The sequence below is a fragment of the Ovis aries genome, chromosome 2 (assembly GCF_016772045.2).
Source record: "Ovis aries strain OAR_USU_Benz2616 breed Rambouillet chromosome 2, ARS-UI_Ramb_v3.0, whole genome shotgun sequence".
NCBI classification, from domain to species: domain Eukaryota; kingdom Metazoa; phylum Chordata; class Mammalia; order Artiodactyla; family Bovidae; genus Ovis; species Ovis aries.
In genome coordinates, this window is record NC_056055.1 from 232,611,574 (window position 1) to 232,631,717 (window position 20,144).

At 44.0% G+C, this 20,144-nt stretch overlaps 1 protein-coding gene across 2 annotated transcripts in view; it reads left to right on the plus strand.

Annotated features, from left to right (window-relative positions):
• The window catches only part of CAB39 (calcium binding protein 39), a 94,979-nt gene extending 75,657 nt beyond the window's left edge, over positions 1 to 19,322 (plus strand). For both annotated transcript variants that reach the window (XM_027965309.2, XM_060411352.1), the window contains exons 5-9: positions 315 to 483; positions 8,010 to 8,069; positions 12,057 to 12,122; positions 15,736 to 15,879; positions 16,730 to 19,322. In XM_027965309.2, the coding sequence (XP_027821110.1) occupies positions 315 to 483; positions 8,010 to 8,069; positions 12,057 to 12,122; positions 15,736 to 15,879; positions 16,730 to 16,918 (628 nt within the window). In that variant the 3' untranslated portion in view covers positions 16,919 to 19,322. The remainder of the gene's footprint in view (positions 1 to 314; positions 484 to 8,009; positions 8,070 to 12,056; positions 12,123 to 15,735; positions 15,880 to 16,729) is intronic.
• The last annotated feature ends 822 nt before the right edge of the window (positions 19,323 to 20,144 follow it).

Genomic DNA, 20,144 nt, shown 5'->3' on the forward strand with positions numbered 1-20,144 from the left:
CTTTGGAGGTGTGACCCTGAATACCTCCCTTCAAGTCTTTTAACTGAAGGAATGAGCTTTTACCCACATACTCACTGTCAAGGCTGTCGCTTTTCTTGGCGTTGAAGCGGTCACCATGCACTGGCGCATGCATGCCCTCCAGACTCACCCCTCTGAGCACATACTCTCCGCTGAGAGAGGTGCACCTTGTAACCTTCTCTGTCACTTAGTTAGAACATGTCTGAAACTTCCTGTTCTAGAAACTGGAACTGTTGGGAGTTTGAAAAGAACAGTGATGGGGGGAAGGCAGTCATATTTGTCTTTTCTTTTTGCAGGTATGAATCTCCAGAAATAGCCCTAAATTGTGGAATAATGTTAAGAGAATGCATCAGACATGAACCACTTGCAAAAATCATTTTGTGGTCGGAACAGTTTTATGATTTCTTCAGATATGTTGAAATGTCAACATTTGACATAGCTTCAGATGCATTTGCCACATTCAAGGTAACAAAAACTGTAGAATTCTAAATAGATATACAAGTGAGATTAACAGGTGTGGTGTTCTTTCCTAAACGTTCTGTACCCTCCAGAGCTACACACGGCTGCCCTCTAGTGGGAAGACAGCAGACGTACTTTATATGTGTGTTTGTGACTCAGGTATGTGCAGTAGAGTCACAGCTCTGATAGGTTGGAAAAGTTAAGACTCTCAAGTCTGTCTAAAAGGCATAAGTCCTGTATGGTCAAAGGTACACTTTATGTTAAATTCCCCATCAAATACAGTACATAGATATACAGTGTATGTGAAAATCAGATTTGTCTCCCTGTTGGAGCATAGTGCAGCAGTTTCTTTGGTTAAGCATCGGACAGAGTAGTTGGCTTCCATCCAGGGCTGTAGCAGTTTGGATTACACATATCTTCAAATAGTAGATCCACCTTCAGGACAGATGACCCTGTTGTGAACAGGCCCAAGGGCACAGCGAGCTGCTCTCGCCCGTCTCATGCTCGGAACAGAGCTGTTTATTAAACACAGAGTGCAGGGGTGCAGAATCGCCAGCAGTGTGCCCCCCCCCCCCCCCCCGCCACCTTACCCCTCTGTTGTGTGTTTGTATAAATTAAAGACACATGATATGGTATCAGTGTACGGCATGCACATTTTGTTTTGAATTGCAAGGTTCTGGGCTGTTTAAGGTATGTGAATAAAGCAGTGATGCTTATTAGTGCTTTTCACAGTGAGAGCAAGCCTTTATATGCTGCTGTTGTTGTTCAGTCACTAAGTCGTGTCCAACTCTTTTGTCACCCGATGAACTGCAGCACACCAGGATTCCCACCCTTCTCTATCTCCCGAGTTGGCGCAGACTATGTCCATTGAGTCAGTGATGTCACTATCTCATCCTCTGTGTTATATGTTAACATTCCCTTATATAAAATGTCTGACCTCCTGAGTATTTAGAACTGCAATTTCAATATTTTCAGAATTTAATAATCCAACATAGACTGCTGTGCTTGCAAACCATAAACACTGTCGCCGTGAGAAACAGCCACTATTATTGTAAACATTCAGTTTCATGTGTAAAGACCCATCTAGACTATGAGCACATGCCTTGGTCTTTGAATAAAATGTGTTCCTCCAGTAGAAGGAACACCCTTAAAATAGGACAAAAGCCTGGAAGCCTGGGGCTTCACACTGAATGAGAGTAAGGTAATAATGTGAAAGGTACCTAGGGTATATTCAGGATGTCAGAAACCTTTAGGTATGACCTCAGTTATTTATATGTTAATGTACAAAGCAAGGGCTTCCCAGTTGGTTTACTGGTAAACAATCCACCTGCCAATGCAGGAGACGCCTGTTCGATCCCTGGGTCGGGAAGATCCCCTGGAGAAAGAAAGGGCACTCCAGTATTCTTGCCTGTAAAATCCCATGGACAGAGGAGCCTGGCGGGCTACAGTCCACGGGGTTGCAAAAAGTCGGACACAACTGAGCACACACATGTACAAAGCAAAGTGACATGAGTTTGAGCTTATAGCGTGGAGTGATAAACATGACATCGTAGGTATCACTGCACTTGGTGGGTTGGGACTCCTGATTGGGACGTACCGGTGGAAGGGGACACCCCATTCAGAAGCAGCAGACCTGTTATGAGGGAGGTGTAGCAGCACCAGGTGTCAGGAAGGGATGCTCCTGTGTGGGAAGCAAGCCGGAAGCCTGAGCGCAGGACCCTGGGAGGAGGAGGGCGAGGGCAGAGAAGAGGAGCAGCAGCGGGCTGGGAGAGTTCAGCTGGTCCGCCTGACTGAGAGGACGTGAGGGACATGCCCCTAGCACAGACGGCGCAGCTGAGGTGAGAGGCGCGCTAACTCTGCCGGAAGCGTGAGTCCCAGTCTCTGAAGGTCTGATTGGCCTTGCTGATGATTCTGTCTCAGTACCTTGCTGGGTCCTGGTCGCCAGAGATGGAGAGACTGAGCAGAGTCAGGTAGGTGTTCTCTACCTGAAGAAGGGAAACTTTTAAAACCTGGTAGGATTCTAAGGGTGAGCTCTGGAGGAGAGAGCTCTAGAGCAGTGAGGAATGGGCTTGGCTCCTGTGTCTCAGCTACTCCTGATAGAAGGGAGAGAGCCCGCCAAGAGGCAGAAGGAAGTAGGGCCTAGAATTAAGAGTGTTTCAGGAGAGGCACAGGCCTGTCAAACAGACTGAAGCTCCCTCCTCACCCTTCCTTAAGAAGTCTGGTCAGGGCAGGGAGGAGGATGGGCAGGGCTGGTCTGACCTCCACGCCAGAGGTGCTGATAAGGGAAGGAGGTTGCTCCTCTTCCGGTTTACTGGTGGCCTCTTGGCAGAGGACACTTTTTATAATGGAAAAAATAGATCCTTGGTTCATGCTCTCCTTTGAGAATGACCAGAGCTACCCTCGCAGAAAATGCACTCCACACACAAAAACTTTCAAACAAATGCAGCTCATCCGTAACCCTGGACAAGGAGGAACAGGTGCTGAGTCTTAAAGAGAAATTAAAACTACCTGCTTGAAATACGTCTACCGTTCAGAGCTTGAATGAATGGGATACTGAGATAGTAAATCAGTGGCCAAATATTTGTTTGTGATTTTTTTTTTTTTAAGAGGAATGAAGGAGACAGGGAGGGGTATCAGAAGGCCAACAAATATATTTCCCATTTTCCAGAGTAAAAGAAGGTAGACTCCCCAGAGGCTGGTGGAGCTTGGAGCTTGATATTATACCTGTGTAAGGTTCTAGAAAATATTACTGCTAAAGAGATGATTTCTGAGCATTTTGGAAAGGAAACCGTGTACCCACAGCCAGCATGGGTTCACTAAGAGTAAGTTCAGTCATGCTAATTTCATAGACACGTGTAGATCAGGGGGCGAAGGGCGTGGCTGCCTGGATTCAGTTCTCTGCTCTGAGACTGGTTTAACCTGTCTTTGCATCTGTCAGAATGTAGGTGACAATACGAGTATGTTCAGGTTATTAGGTCCTCACATAGTCTATGCGCAGAGAACAGTAGCTATTAGAATTATTCCTTTATATATTAGATGTTGAATGATTGTACAGGTCTGTAACAGACCTGTGAAACAGTGAAAAACTAGGAGCTGGATGGAGTTTCAGGGTAGCAATTCATAATTAATTGAACACCATATCCATAAGGTGCCAGAAAATGGATTGCCACCATCCTGGAGAGAAATCTTTAGTGGATTTGTCTTCGCTTAGCACAGCTGAAGATTGTTATTAAAGACTCAGATAAAAGGTGACAACAAGTATATGCCACAAAGGAATAGAAAGCAGATCGCAGAGGTCCTGAAATAGGCTTCATAAAGATCCAGAGAGGCCAGGATATATAACAGGCTGAAGTTAAATACAGATAAACTGAGGTCTACAACACAACACTAAAGCAATTATCCCCCAATTAGAAAAAATTTTTAAGTATTAAAAAACCCTCAAAAACTGAGGTCTTCCACCTGAGGACCCATCTTTGTAAATAAGAGATGTGAGAATAAGGCATAATAACAGGAAGTAATACTAAATGTAGTCGTTACACAGTGTAATAATTACTAAAATGTAGGTAACTTCATATCATATTCAAACTACCCTATGAAGGAAGTATTATTATTATCTTCTTTACACACGAGGAAATGGAAACCTAGAAAAATGTTGGATGAAGTCAGACAATAAATGGGGAAGCCAGAATTTGAACCCAGGCAGTCTGACTGGAGAGCTGACCCTGAGTAAACAAAATTCTGTAAAAGTCCAGTAAAATTAAACAGTATGATGATGCTGCCCCAGAGCTACCTGTGACTACATAACGTGTGACTTAAGGAGTCTGCTGATGGTCTCGTCCCACTGGAAGCTTATAAAGTACCAACAGTGCACACGTGTTCCAGGTGCTGTGCTTTTCAGAGGCACACGGACTAATAGATGACTTTCAGAAGACAGCAGATGGCGAGGGGAACTCAGAACCTGTCATCTGAGGTGTGCTTAAAGGAACTGGACATTTAGCCTGGAGAAGAGAAGACTCGACAGGGACTTGCCAAGAGAGCACTGCTTGTATTTAAAGTGGGTCCTCAAGGAAATGGATTCCACCTAGTTCTGTGACTCTTTACAGTTTTCTAGAAGTAGCCTGGGGTTAAGTTTTAACTCTACCACAGGAGGAACTTTCTAACTTTTGGAGCTCCAGAGGTGAACCACACAGTTGGAAGAACTGAGTCTCTTGTCTTCGGACATACACAGTCATCAAGTACAACACTGGGCCAGACGGCTTGCTGAGGCTCTCTGAAAACGAGTCCCCTGGGTCAGCAGCATTTCTTCAGGGATTCCAGGGCCATCTTTGTCACATGATGTTTGGGACCCAAAACTCACGTAACTTGTAGGAATCTTTTTAATTCAGTCCACCCTGAAAGTTGGCTGCTCCATCTGCTGGACTTGGGAGATGACCCCTGACCTGTCTCTGGGTCATCCCAGGGCTTGGCCATATGGGAATTTAGATAGGTTGGGAAGTCAGACCTCATGCTCTTTGTGTCCCCTGCTGGCTGACCCGGCCACTCTGCTGATGTGGGACCACGTGCGCCCTGTCAGCTTTGCCAGTCGCTCACCAGATTTCGACTACATGACCGCTTCCCTTTGTTTTCTAGTCTGTCGGTTCCTGTGCTCTCCCCACCTCATCCCCACACACAGCCCACAGCCTGGTTTGAGCTCGCCAAGCTCTTGGCTCTAGGCCCGAGGGTAGGGTTTTTTCCCGTCTCTCAGGAGAGAGACGCATTGCCAAAGTCCCCACCTCTTTTCCCAGCTTAGTATCAGCCTTTTTCCTTTGTGCCGGCTCTCAAGAATTACTCCTTCCCTGCTGGATTTTTACTGTCTGCTCCAGGCCCTGATCTGCCATTTATTAGGAAGGACTTCCCTCCCCCAATGCATTGGGGTCAGGCTCCTGCTTGAGCAGTCTCAGCAACCCCTTTCCAGTCTCTCTCCTCCCGCAAGGCTCCAGAGATGTGATCCCTAGGTTGGCAGTGGTTTCCTGAGCCTCCTGGTCTGTCTAAACTGAATGGAAACAGGTAGAATCTCTGATGAGGGCGTTTTGGACATTCCCCCTTGCTGTGTGTGGCCCAACTGTGAGCCTCTTGCTCCTACTGGAAATACAGCTCTCAGGAGAAACAGTCACCTTATTCAGACCAAAAAGAAAAACACTTGTACAGCATGTTTAGGATCTTTGTTTTTCAGAGAAATACTTTCTACCTCCCTGTACCCAAGAATCCAACCCCAGTTGAGAGCTGTTGCCTCTGAGATGCCTCCTTTCTCTTTGGTCAGATCATGGCGGAGCAGTGAGCACTTGGTTCCCAGCCCTGTACTTGCTCAGAGTGGCCTCCAGAAAGACTTAGCCACAGAGTAGATGAGACAGTCAGTCTTGCATGGATCCAGACCCAGCGGTCTTTAAATTTGCTTATTCATTGTTCATTCCACAAGTCTCTTGACTGCTTGCTCATGTTGAGCGCTGTTCTTTAGGTTCTGGGGATCAGCAGTGATCTTTTTCATTTGTTTGTTTTCAGGAGATTTTTTTTGGGGGGGTGGGCCATGCTGCGAGGCTTGCAGGATCTTAGCTCCTTGACCAGGGATCAAACCAGGGCCCCCTGCAGTGGAAACATGAAGTCCTAACCACTTGACCACCAGGAAACTCTGGTTTAGCAGTGATCTGCCCAGACAAACCCCTGCCCTTGAGGTCCTAACTCAGGGGAGAGCTGTCATAGACCACATGTTATAGACATAGCACTTTACATTGAGAGTAGCATATTAGAGGCAGGGCACTACTTAACAAGTATTCTTGATATATTCCCTTAAAGTTCTCATGTTCCTCTCTCCTTCACATAAGACCCTATGGGACAATATAAATATATTAAGATAATATAAATTCTTCTAGCCCTGCCATCTCCTCCTTCCCCATATTTCTTCCCAGATTCTTGAAGTTACTCACACTCCAGGTTTTCTCATTTTGCCTACTTAATCCCCAAAGGACACTTGGGGGAAATCTTCCATGGGCATAGGATGCGTACCCTATCCAGCAGTTTGAACACCTGTAAATCTTTGGGGCGGGGTTAGAAGCCTAGAAACGTTCTTCAAAGATTGCTTAATGTGGTGTGTTCCCAAACATGTTCCTGGATTCTGTTGGTTCATTCATTTGTTAAATATTAAGCTCTTACTATGTGCTGGTTACTGCATAGGTGCTGGGAATTCAGAGATCAGTAAAAATAGACATGATCTTGTGTTTATAGAATTTATAGCCTACCCTGAGAGAGATGTTAAGAGCATAATCCCACAGATGTCAGGTTGTAACTGTGACCATGCTTTGGTGCTGGTGACCAGTCAGGAAGGGTTCCCCAGGGAGGTGATGTGTGTGTCAGGGTCTGAAAGTAGGAAGTAACTGGGCCAGGGGCAAGCCCGTGCAGAGCAGCACTTCCAGGGCAGGATGCTAACGAGCAGGCATCAGAACTCCCTCCAAAACCCCCTGAGACCCGAGGGGCTCGTTTCAATGAGGGAACCAAAGCTGCAGCCCTTTGCTCCTTTGTTGACCATGGAACATTCCATAGGGCATTTCTCAGGACATACTTCAGGAAACACTAGTCATTGTAACCTAAACAGCAGAGAAAACAAGTGAAGGAAAGTTGGTTCAGAGAAGGGACTATTGACACTGACCTCTGAGGTCAGCAGCTCTAGAGGAATTGTGCTCCTGAGTTCCCTGAAGATTGCTGTCACCTGTGTCCATTCTCTTCCCACCTGGTGAGTCTATGGCTAGTCCATTGCTGACTCTAGGTCCTTGAAGGTAGGGACCACCTCTTTTTGTCTTTGTAGCCCCAGGACCTAGACCTTTATCTGCACATAGGAGATATTTTCTGAATGAAAGACCCTTGAGTAATTTCCAGGGACATCCCTGGGGTCAGGCATTAGCTCTGTTTCACAGGGACACGGAATTGGACTCTACTGTTCATAACTTTTGGTTCTATATGTTTGCAGCATGAGTCTGTTTATTTTGGAGCTAATGTTTATGATGGGGCTTTTAAAAGAGACCCTACCTCTGCAAAAAGGTAGCATTCAAGATGAAACTGAATGTAACTGAGTTAAGGAGGAAAAAAATGAAACCTCCTGTACTTTTTCTAATAAAAGATATTTCTTCTTTCTCTACCAGGAGCAGTATACTGTTTGGCATTTTATCACAACTGTTTACTTTTATTTCATTTTGGTTCTTGATTCCCTTTCTTTGAGTTTTTATGTCCATTACCTTATAAATTTGCTTTTTAATTTTTCCATCTAAGAGCTATTAGACCTGCGACAATCATAACCATTACTATCACAATTTCAAATTATTGATGATTTTATTTGCTCTTACATAGAATCTACATTTTCAATACAGTTCACGCTCAAATATTTTTAAGTGTAGTAATTTTTGACAACTGTTTTTATCAAATAAAATGGTGTGGAATTTTAAGATTCTCTTTTCTAAAAGAACTTGAATGCCAACAACTGTAAAAAGTATGTTTTCTTTTTCTAGGATTTACTTACAAGACATAAATTGCTCAGTGCGGAATTTTTGGAACAACATTATGATAGAGTAAGTATATGAAATTCTGTTTTAAAATAGCACACTGTAAGTTTTGTTACCAGAAGTGAAAGCTTTTAATTAGATTTTGTACCAGAAGATTTATTTTGGAAATATGTTTTTAATTGGTGCTGTAATCATTTCTCTACAAAAACCGAGATAGAGAGGGTTACGTGGTCAGAAGTAGGATTTTCTTTCTGATGACACACTCCCTTTTGCATCTTTTCTTGCTTTAGAAGAGGAAAATAAAGCACTTTGCTGCTGAATGATAATACACAGTTAAGATAAAGAGAAAATTACTATGTGGCTTCTTTTCTTCCCCATACTTCCCGTCCATTGCGCACGTCCCAGCTGCTTACAAATAGAGAGACAGAGACTCCGCAGCAGTGGGTGAGCAGAACCGTAGCCTAGAGGGCACAGCAGGTGGGTGAGCAGTGTCCCTTCTGCTGCTGGCTCCTGTGACCAAGGCCGAGGCCCTTCATTCTGGAGACTCAGGAGTCAGTACTCATTTGTAAAGTAGTACATTGGTTAGTTCAGCCGTAAGGCCCCCTCCAGCTGGAGTTGATGTTAGACTTCCTGGTGATAGAACCCACAAAGGTTTGTGAGCAGGTCTGGGCGCTCTGATGACCTGAGTGCCCTTGATCATTATGACAGCAGGGCCGCTCCTTCTCTCCCACGTGTGTCCCCTCTGCTGCCCACGATGCCCACGAGCGCCTCCCTGTGCCGCACTAGTTTAATTTCGGTGCTGTCCAAAACCGTATGGGTGCTCCTGGAGAAGTTACCGTGATTACAATCCATTTAAAATTTCTATCTCTCCTCTAAAATTTGGCTTAGTTTTTCATTCTCCCACTAGTTACTTGAATTTTTAAAATCCTAAGTTTTGTTAATACTTCATTATTCACTGTTCAACTAGCTTTTCTTTTCGGGGCCGGGGCGGGGGGGTCGGTGGTTTGGCTATGTCACAGCTTATGGGATCCTAGTTCCCTGACCAGGGATTGAATCTGTGCCCTCGACAGTGAAAGTGTGGAGTCCCAGCCACTGGACCACCAGGAAATTTGCTGTGCTGTTCAGCTAAATTAGAAGATTCTTGGAGGCAGAGCTTATGCTTTCTAGTTCTTCCATGTTCCTTTTCCCATCTTTCCCTCCCACTAGGAGAAAGCAATGGCACCCCACTCCAGTACTCTTGCCTGGAGAATCCCATGGGCGGAGGAGCCTCATAGGCTGCAGTCCTTGTTGGGGTCGCTAAGAGTTGGACACGACTGAGCGACTTCACTTTCACTTTTCACTTTCATGCATTGGAGAAGGAAATGGCAACCCACTCCAGTGTTCTTGGCTGGAGAATCCCAGGAACGGGGGAGCCTGGTGGGCTGCCATCTGTGGGGTCACACGGAGTCAGACACGACTGAAGTGACTTAGCAGCAGCAGCAGTAACATCATAACACAGTGCAGAGTCCATAGTAATTGCCTCAGAAATAGCCTTATCGATGGTTTAAGCATCAGTGGTCATTTATTTTTATTTTTGCCGGTGTGCACTGGGATGTAGGGGTGTTTTTCCCATGTGTTTGCTGGTTTTAGTCAGAAGCACATTTTGTCAGTGCCTTTTGCAGAGTTAGAAGCGTGGGCTTCAGCACCACACTGTGTGGAGTTTGGCTTCAAGTCTCAGCGTCACCATGTGCTTCCCTGACCCTCTGTACCTTTAGGATCCTCAGCTCTAAGAGAAGGCTCATAACAGCACCTTCTTATTACTACTAGGTTGCTGTGAGGATTAGGTAAGAATGTGTGTGTCGAGTCCAAGGCACAGTGCCTGGAACACAGTAAGCATTTAATAAGCATTAACAAATTGTTTTTATTAAAACATGATCTCAAATTAAGCATACAAGTGTCTTAATTTAAAACCTACCAACGGTATTTCCAAGAAACTTACTATAGGCAATGATGTCACTTTAATTTTGGCAATAAAATGTTTTCCTATGTGTTATTAATAGGTGACATTAGTTATCAGGATTTTAGAAAACATATGTGCAGCATCTAACTGATATATATATATATGTATGTATGTTTTTATGTATAGTGCAGGCAGATCTGGGAGAGGAGAAGAAAAGGGGAGATATGAGCAATTTAAATTAAGCTGAACATGGAGTTATTACACAAAAACACATACTCTAAAGTCTGTACACTTTGGTTCAGAGCTTTCTAATAATGAAAACATAGAGGAAAACAAAACCATTAACAGATCACAGTGTCTCTGAAGCTTGTTCAAAAGAAACAGCCTTTTCTACCACTGGGGCCTGAAGCACATTTCTCCCATTGGCGCTCTTGGACAGGAGTTGAGTCGCAGCGTCATGGAGTTGACGTCATCCCCGAGGGTGACTGCAGTGAAGAAAATGCTGAACTGAGGTGCAGCTCACGGAGATCAGATCTCTGAGGAGCCCAGACAATGCCAGTCCCTCGTCTGTCCTAGTCCTTCACTGCTGACCTGGGGCTGAGATCTAACCAGGCAGTTCTCCTTGAGAAGAATCTGCAACCAAGCTTCCCCTAAAAATTACACAGCAGAAAATCTTAACTTGCATGTTCCGTCAAGAACTTGAGGTGTTCCTGTGTTACTGATCAGAGGCGGATCCGACTGCTTTCGATCATGGCCTGATGATCATTTGAGGAGAAGGAAGGGGTAACAGGCACCTCTGAAGACAGAAGTCTCACTCCCTTGCACACTCCATAGAGGGCGATCCCACCTCTGCCTAGAGATAAAAGAATGGATGCAGGGGCTGTTCTGGGTTAGCGCTAAAACCTCTTCTGTAAGGGGCCAGCCAGAGAGCAGATATTTGAGGCTTCATGGCTGTGCATTCTTGGTCAGCTTTCCTGTCAGTTCTACCGCAAAGGCAGCCATAAACAGTTCATAAACGAATTTATTTACAGTACACGAATGAGCATGGCTGTATTCCAGTAAAACTTGTATAAAAACAGTGCGTTGGCTGTAGCCCATGAGCTGGAGTTTGCCAGTCCCTGCTCTAAACCACAGGTGAATGGTGGATGGGGACCCATCACAAAGCAAAGGCAGAAGCAGGCTGAGTGTGGGCAGAACACCCAGCGGGCATCCTCAGCCACCCACCGCAGCCAGGGGCGAGTCCCAGTGACGCACTGACACCCAGCAGCGCCACACTAGCACTGCGACGTTTTGCAACTTCAGAAGCCTGTCCATAGTCCAAACAAACAGAAAGCTAACTGGCCCGCTCCTCTGAATTTTGGGAGGGGGGCCCGGCCCCAGTGTGTCCCTCCTGTCTGTGCCCCGCCTCCCTCCTGCCCTCTCCTTCTGCTCCTTTCCCTTCCCGGACGCAGTTCTGGTCAGTGAGCCCGTCTGTGACTCTGGTGGATCCTCGTCAGCTCCGCACTCTGTACATTTTGCATCCTCCACGTCTTCAGTCTTGTGTTCTTCTGTTCTTACCCCGAAGGGTAGCTCTTCTCCCCATTTCTAAACAAAATCTCTCTCATTATTAAAGTTGAGCTCAAGTCCTACCATTTCTGGGACACCTACCTACCCAACAGTGCTGAATTTTTCTCTCTTCTACTCTTAATTATTTTCTTGCTTTGAAAGAACAGATAACTTTTCTCTTTGTGGTTGTGCTTTGGACTAGTTGAGTTGTGTAAAAAATATATATGTCTGTGAATTTTCTAATTCAATACCAGGAAATGAGAACAGTGAGAAAACAGTGGGGTGGGGAGGTGGGGAAAGGATTTAAGTTGTGTGCATATGAAGTTTGGGTGACAGAAAAGATATAAGCTCAGTGCACACTTCTCTGGAGCAGTGAGGGGGCCAGCCCAGGAGCCTTTTACATGGCAGTAACCAGCAGATATTACTCGAGGATGAGTTTGAAACGGACGGGAGGAGCAGAGCTTGGGCAGAGATTGGCCTCTGTGCCATTAGGAGTGTGTGCTCAAGCTTTTCAATGTTATCTACTGCGCTTAAGAAAATCCTCTGATGTGTGTTTTCTTGTCTTTTAGTTCTTCAGTGAATATGAGAAGTTACTTCATTCAGAAAATTATGTGACAAAAAGACAGTCACTCAAGGTATGACAGATCACCTGAGTCGCTCATTTCTCTCCACCCCTTGTTTGAAACGTGTATGGGGCCCAGAGCTTTGCAGGAAGCATGCATGTGTCCCTGGTCGAGATTTTGGTGGAAAGGAGCAGGGCTCAGCAGTGGTTCACTCAGGGCACCCCCCCCCCCCCCCCGCTCACCTCTTTGTGTGTTAGAGATACCAAAATATGCAGAATTTTGAAGAGGATCTAATCTCCAAGTGATGACGTTCTTTAAGTTTTGGAGCCTTATTTTTTTTTTTTTTTTTTTTAGTTTTTTATTTTTTAAATTTTAAAATCTTTAATTCTTACATGCATTCCCAAACATGAACCCCCCTCCCACCTCCCTCCCCATAACATCTTTCTGGGTCATCCCCATGCACCAGCCCCAAGCATGCTGCAGAATCGTCGTCACCGAGTTGAAGGCACCACAGGTGGTGTGCTCCCAGGATTCTGCCCAGAGGGTCCCAGGCTTGCTGTGCGAGGGGAGGGGCGGCTGCCAGCGGTGACATGGGGAACCAGACGGCTTTGGCCGCTATGTGTCAAAAAAGGATGTGGACAGTTCCATTTGAAACTTAATTAAAGACTTAAAACTCTAGAACGGGTTGGCAAGCGATAGCCCATGAGCCGTGCCCAGCCCACTGCCTGCTTTTGTAAATAAAACTGTGTTGGAATGAGATGCACTTGTTCACTTATGTATGGTCTGTGGCTGTCTTGGCTGCAACAGCAGATTTGAGTGGTTGCCTCAGACACTTTACGGGTAACGAAGACTTTAGCATGTCCTCTCTTGCTCTTTACAGATCGATTGTTAGCCCCTACTCTAGAAAATTCTTACTGTAGTTAATAAATGTATACACAGGTACACCCTTCCTTCTGTCGGGAAGTGGTCCTGACAGGAGTTACACATGGACTCACAGGATTTGTGGGCAGAAATTTGCAATTCCATTTGTGTTTTTTGCCAGGTCCACTTTAAATTCTGCTCTGCCCAGAGCGCTTTACCCTCAGAGATATGAGTTCATTTTAATCAAGACACTCCATCCCGCCTGCTGCTGCTCCCGTGGGGATATCATTCTTTTACACCTTGTCTTTCTGTGGAAAGTGACTAAAGGACATTAGGAACATTACCAAAAGAGTCCTTTCCCCGACTGGCTGGTTCCTTCGTTTTCCTTAAGGCCGTAAGAAATGTGTCACCGCTACAAGCTCTGTCAGGTGGAGCCTGGCCTCCCAGGCATCCTTCGGTCCAGTGTCAGGGATCCTTAACCTGTTCTCCGTTTGCAGGTTGCTGGCTGGGCAGTCACCGGTGGTTGTGATAGCTGACGGGGACAGTCTGTTCATTTTCGGGGTGGATGTGGTACACCTGGTGGCTGTTTAGGGCGTTGGTCCTCCCTGTGTGTCAGTGTAACCTCATGCGGGCTCCTGAGAGCCTCACGGAGAAGCAGCCCTCTGCCAGGAACCTCTTTATATCCAGGGGCCTCTCCCCGCGTTGGATGCACTCAGTATTTTCTGAGGCCAAGGAGGCGAGAGAGGTTTGCCTTGGATACCAGCTTCCAGGACTGATACCTCCTGGGGGGAGAGATTGGCAAATCAGAAGACTTGGACCAAATGCTGAATTCTTGTACTGCTTAGATAGGAGAAAGGCTTTCAAGACCTTCTAACACTTCAGAATTAAGCAACATGAAAGGAAGATTATGACTGCCACTTGTGAGACCTTAGTAACGGATATGAAGCCAGTCTTTCATGCCTGCAGTTTCTCCTGAACACATGGAGAAATTTTGAGGACCAGTGGTACTCTAAACATGTATTTTAATTTGTACTCCCTTTTTTCGCAGCATTGGCATTTACTTAAATTTGTGTTTAAATTTGAATTTATTTATTTAAATTTATTTAATTTTAACAATAATTAATTTTATTTATTTAAATTTGAATTCCCTGTACCAGATTTCAGGGGGGTTTTTGGCCATGCTTGTGGGGCTTATGGAATCTTAGTACTCCAACCAACAATTGAACCCTGGCCCTCGGCAGTGAGAGTGTGGAGTCCTAACCACTGGACTGCCAGGGTTTTATTTTTAATAAAACTGGCCTGACATTTTTTAATTTCTACATCCAAAGAAATTTTTAAAATTACTGGTTACCCTCCTCTAGATAATCAAGCTGAAATGAGCCATTTTCAGTATCTCTGGTTTGTGTGGCAGAAAATGAACACTGAGTAAATCTGTACACATGTCATGCTAACTGCTGAGCCTCTGAAAGAGTAAATACTGGGCTGCTTACTTTGAAAGCTGTAGATTTTGTGATTCGGATTGGTGTGAAACCTGTCTGAGCTTTTGAATTCTTCCTCTAAGTTCTTTATAAATCCTAAACAGATTTGTTTTCCTGCACATCAGGTTATTTTCGATTTATTGATATGTTATTTATCTAGAGATCAGTTATCTGGAAACTTCAGATATCTAGAACATAGCCAGGAACCCAGAAAGGAATTAACAAAAGCAAGTAAACCATGGCAACGTAGCTCCATCCATGCGTTTTCCTTCCCTTGGACCTCATTCCATGTCTCTTATTGGACTCAGGTCCACTGTGCTTTGCATGTATTCATGCTTTATTTCGCACTGCACTGTCATAAGATACAGGCACCGTCATCCACTCCCTTGTGCAGGTGATGAAACTGAAGCACAGAGAAGTTAAATAATATGCTCAAGGATATAGAGCTCACAAGGAGCAGAGTGTCAGGATTTGAGCCCAGGCAGGCTGGTGCCGGGAGCCAGGCTGGACGCCACTCTGTTGTGCCTCTGGCCCGTGCCCCCATGCAGGCCATGCCACCTGCACACTAGTCCTTGACAGGAAGTTGGCACCATGACAACATGAAGAGGTGACCGCGAGTTTCAGAAGAAGAAATCTAGAACAAGCAGGTTTGATTTTAAAATTAAGAGCTGATGTGGCACAATCAACTCATAGAACTCAGTAAGCACAGACTTAACTGAAGCGACAGATTTTTTTTTTTTTTTAGCTTAATTAACTTCATTAGTGATATTGTGGTGTCACTAAGAGAAGCTTAGAGTATCTTCAGGATACCTTGCTTAAGAAGGACCAGAAAAGTACTCGTTTTTATGAAGCTTTTTTAATCTGATAAGATAAAACGATGTTTGACGTGTATAGAAAGCTGTGTGCATGAAACCCTTTGTCCCATAAAGTTCAGATACGTAAAATTATTTTTAAATATAGCTAAGGTTTATAGTTATCCAGTAACTTATCTTCTGACCACTTTCTTTGGTGGTTTCTTTTTACTGAGATAACACAAACGCATATTTAAAGAACAGGTTCTGATAAGTCTCAGATTCTGAGCCAGATGTGGCTTGAATGTGGTCTTCTTCAGGGAGCAGTGCCAGACCCACCATAGGTGTAAACCCCAGAAGAAAAAGGAGGTGTCCAAGTAGCAAACAGGAAGTGCTCATTAGCTTTCAGGTCATAATTCAGTTCATCCATCTTTTCAGTGCCTATTAATATTCTGTGCTTAATAATATTTAATGAACTGTTTTTAAAACTTTAGTTTTACTTCAAATCTTAAATGATAATGGTGGAATAAACGGATAAATTGTTTGTCTTCTCAGCTTCTGGGGGAACTGCTACTAGACAGACACAACTTCACGATTATGACAAAATACATCAGTAAACCTGAGAACCTCAAATTAATGATGAACCTTCTACGAGACAAAAGCCGTAACATCCAGTTTGAGGCCTTCCACGTTTTTAAGGTAGAGTGCTAAGACCATAAACACTAGTTGTTCATCCCATTTTATTTGCAAGTTACTTGTTTTATTAGCTTCATTTTGGTAATCTGAGTGACACAGTCATTCAGTCCATTTTCACAGTTGTGTGGTACAACATTTAAACAAAAATGGACCCGGAAACAGGGCATTTGCATTTGGGAATAAGAAAAGTTGATTTGTAGAGGAGTGTCACCCGTCTTTGGCATCAGTTCAGTTCAGTCACTCAGTTGTGTCTGATTCTTTGCCACCCCATGGACTGCAGCACACCAGGCTTCCCTGTCCATCACCAACTCCCGGAGCTTGCTCAAACTCATGTCCATCGAGTCAGTGATGCCATCCAGCCATCTCATCTTCTGTTGTCCCCTTCTCCTCCCGCCTTCAGTCTTTGCCAGCATCAGGGTCTTTTCCAATGAGTCAGCTCTTCGCATCAGGTGGTCTTTGGCGTGGAAAATTACTAATCCCAAAGTAAAGGGAAATGCATTTCTTAATGCTTTCCATGGAGATTTTTGTTCTTAAAATCCATTCTGACCTCCTGTGCCCAGAACTAACTTCTGCCCATTTTATTCTAAAATCAAAGTCTGTATTTAATACAAACTACAGAGTTTCAGAGCATGAGTGAACATGTCGGTCCTTTTTGTGCTTAAACATGCACTTCTTCCCTCCTTTTTTAATTGTAAAAGTAAGGTCTTCCAAAGCAGACACCCGAATGAGCAATCTGGACTGCAGCCCGTGCCCCGGGGAGCAGTGGGCGTGGCCACACGTGCTCTGCTGTCTGCAGCGTCTCCACACCGCGCACTGTCCTTCCTGTAGCTGACGTTGATCTCTCCTTGTGCAGGTGTTCGTAGCCAACCCCAACAAGACGCAGCCCATCCTCGACATCCTCCTCAAGAACCAAGCCAAGCTCATAGAGTTCCTCAGCAAGTTCCAGAATGACAGGACCGAGGACGAGCAGTTCAATGATGAGAAGACGTATTTAGTCAAACAGATCAGGGATTTGAAGAGACCAGCTCAGCAAGAAGCCTGATTTCCAATAAACACCGAAAATATTAAATCCAAGTTCAGCGTCTGCTGTTCGCTCTTCAGCATCAGGCACTGTTATCAGTTCATGAGGAACATTACTGCTAATCTGCTGTTATATGAACGGTTTTCATTTTACCTTTTTTGATTTTTTTTGTTTGTTTTTTTAGTCCAAGTTGGAGAACGTAGCTGCTGCTTTCTTGCACACTAGAGCACACGTGGACTTTTTCTTGATCTTTGTGTCATTTCAGAATTTAAAGACTCCGTTTGCTGTAGAAGTTCTGAACATGGCTAGGTTCCTTGAAGGCAAATGCATAGATGATAGTGTGTGTTAGGGGAAGAGCGCATTGATCTGATCAGAGTAAACCTGCCTGTTTGTGTTTATCTTTGTTAAAGATCTGAGTGTGGATTCTGAGTAAGATTGTATGCCTTCACTCGTGGAAGATCGTGCAGAGCTTTATTTGAAATCCTAGGGGAACTGTATCCAAGATGGGAGCTCCTTGAGTGGATAAAGTTGACACACGAATAAATTGATACTGAAACTTAGCAACTTCTGAAAAGTGTGAAGCTTCATAAGGTCATAAGGAAAATGTATATATGCTTTTCACAGCTTTCTGGAATTTTTTGACATTTGATTTTCTTGAGACTTGTAAACCTGGATATGTTGAAGGGTATTTGTTAATTTTACTTTTTGAAGGTATTTTAAAACAGTAGAGCTAGCAACGACACCTCGCATTTCATTTCAACAGTGCTTACAGGTTTCTTTTGTATATAATTCTTAGAATGCTCATTTCTTTTAAATGATTTAATTTGTACAGCAGAGGAATGTTATTGTATTAGTATGTAACTATTACCTAATATTGAGTTTTTGCAAAAAATGAATGCTCATATGTAATTGAAATACTTCAGATCACCTGAAAATGCTGATTTAACATTTAAGTATCACAGCATTAAAAGAAAACGAAGTAAACCAGTCCTTTGTATTCAGTTATCTAATGGGGTGCCATCAATAGACTACAGTACAGACCTGGAACTCAGCTACACTTTTTCCTGCGTAATATTGGCCTTATTCATTTAAAATGAGTCAAGAGTTCTCCAGATCTACGAATGATACCAATTATGCTAAATTAATGCTGATTCTTTGTGTGTGGGGAGACCTCTTTAGAGCACCTTTTCTTTCTTAGAGTAAGTAATCCAGTACAATAGTTGTGAAACTGAATAATTAAAACTTTGGCTTCTTTTAGGAAAAGAAGAGTTCCTAGTCATAGGTGTCCTATGGGGAAATGTATTTTTTTTAATGTCCTGTTCCTTAATGCTGCAAATTATCAGTATTTATAAAGTAACTGATTCTGCACCACTTCTTTGTTACTGTGACCACAGCAGAACAACGTCTCCTAGAATGCATCTGTGTAAAGCTATTAGAGTGGTGTCTGTCCATCTTAGTGACATGGAGACCACAACTAACAACTCACAAGTCAGAGTTTGCCGGTTCGAATTCAGCATGGCTGTAGCTGATTAAGAAATTTATATAATTATTCTTTGCTAGCCTCTCTTACTAATTGAAGTACTTATCAGCCAGTAAAATGAGACTCCCAGTTGATGTTTCAGCAGGCTTTAAAGTCTCCTTCCAGGAGCACCATTTAGGAAAAGAGCCCCAGAAAATACAGATGTATTTTATTCTGTTTAATTGAAACGGTGGTCTACATTTATAATTGGTTTTCCTGAGCCTGTCTTTACCAAACTCTATGTAAAATAATCCATGATTTTTCTGTTGGAACTAAAGAAAGCAATCCAAACCCCTTGAAATGAAACTATCCAAGACGTTTAGGAAGGCAGAGTTGGCTGTGATGCATCGTTCTGATTCACGTGGTCCAGTGCTGGGTGTCTGGATTCCGGGTGCAAGCATTCATTACACCACATGGAAGAGAGGTTTCCTTGCCAAGCTGGTTCTTAGAACTCGAAACAGCAGCTTCCACTTCGGTGACACTGTTGTAGCACTAGAGCCTTTGTGTGGAAGACAGTGAGGGGTGCCGCGTGTCAAAGAAAACACGGATGTGTTATTCTCGCATTAGAATCTGGGGATAGTTAAGACTTTGGGTTTTTTGTTGTTTTTAAACAAAATGTGAAAACACTCAAAAAAATGCATTTGAAATTCTGATCATTTAATATATTCATGTTACCAAAACTATTATACTGGAAGTGGTTTCTTTTTGTGTTATAAAGGTTTAATTTTACATAAGTCAGTTACTCAGTGTGATTTTTAACCCTTAAAAAAAAAAAGGTGGAGATGTATACAATTGTTATCAATGCCTTGAAAGCATTTCCTTTCTCTTGAGGAAAAGTAAATTTCTTATCAGAATATCTGGCTGGCCCTGTAATTTAAATTAAAATAAAATTTTGGAGAAACAACATTGTCGGTTGTCTACATGATGTCTTTAGATAATTGCATTTGTATCACTGTTAACAACCCAGTCAGGAGATACACTGGCACAAATTGTCACAAACTCTAGCTGGGAACATTTAATACACAAGCCTCTAAGTCTTTTTTTCCCCATTTGAGGTTCTATTTTTGGTGTCCAAAATGTGGTTTTCACTTGGGTCATATATAGCTCCCTGGCCCTTCCTTTCCTTAAGTATTAACACTTAAGCCTTTTACTCGCCTCACTTCTCAGACCAAAGATCCTCTCTCTGGTTCTGTGACCCTTCATTATCAATACACTAAGATAAAACTGAGCACTCGGCAGGACTCCTTAGAAGTAACCAGAGTGAAATCACAAAGAAGCTGCAAGCACTCTGGAAACACAGGGTTCAGCGGGCTCCTCAGGAGGTTGGTCCTCCGGGCCACTTGCTGCCACGTGGCGCCCAGCCCCTTCCTCGAGGTTCCCCGTAACCCTCGTCAGCAGATGGTGTCTCCAGTCTCCCACACACACACTTCCCAAAAATGCCTCTGAAATCTGAATAATGATGTTCTGCTCGTTAAAATCTCTTGTAGGAGGTAGTTGAGCCCCACCAGTCTATCTTGCTTCTCCAAAGATGATGTTGGGACCAGGTGACGCTGCCCGTCCTCTGGAGGGCGAGCAGGGAGCTGCAGCAGGCGCGTCCACACCGAGGCCTCAACTCAGGTCTCCTCCCGCAGCCCCCACCCCTACGTCTGCAGCTGTAGTCACCAGGCCACCTTCCTCGTGTGAAGATCGAGCAAACTAGATGCAAAGGCTCACAACGCTCGCTGGTTC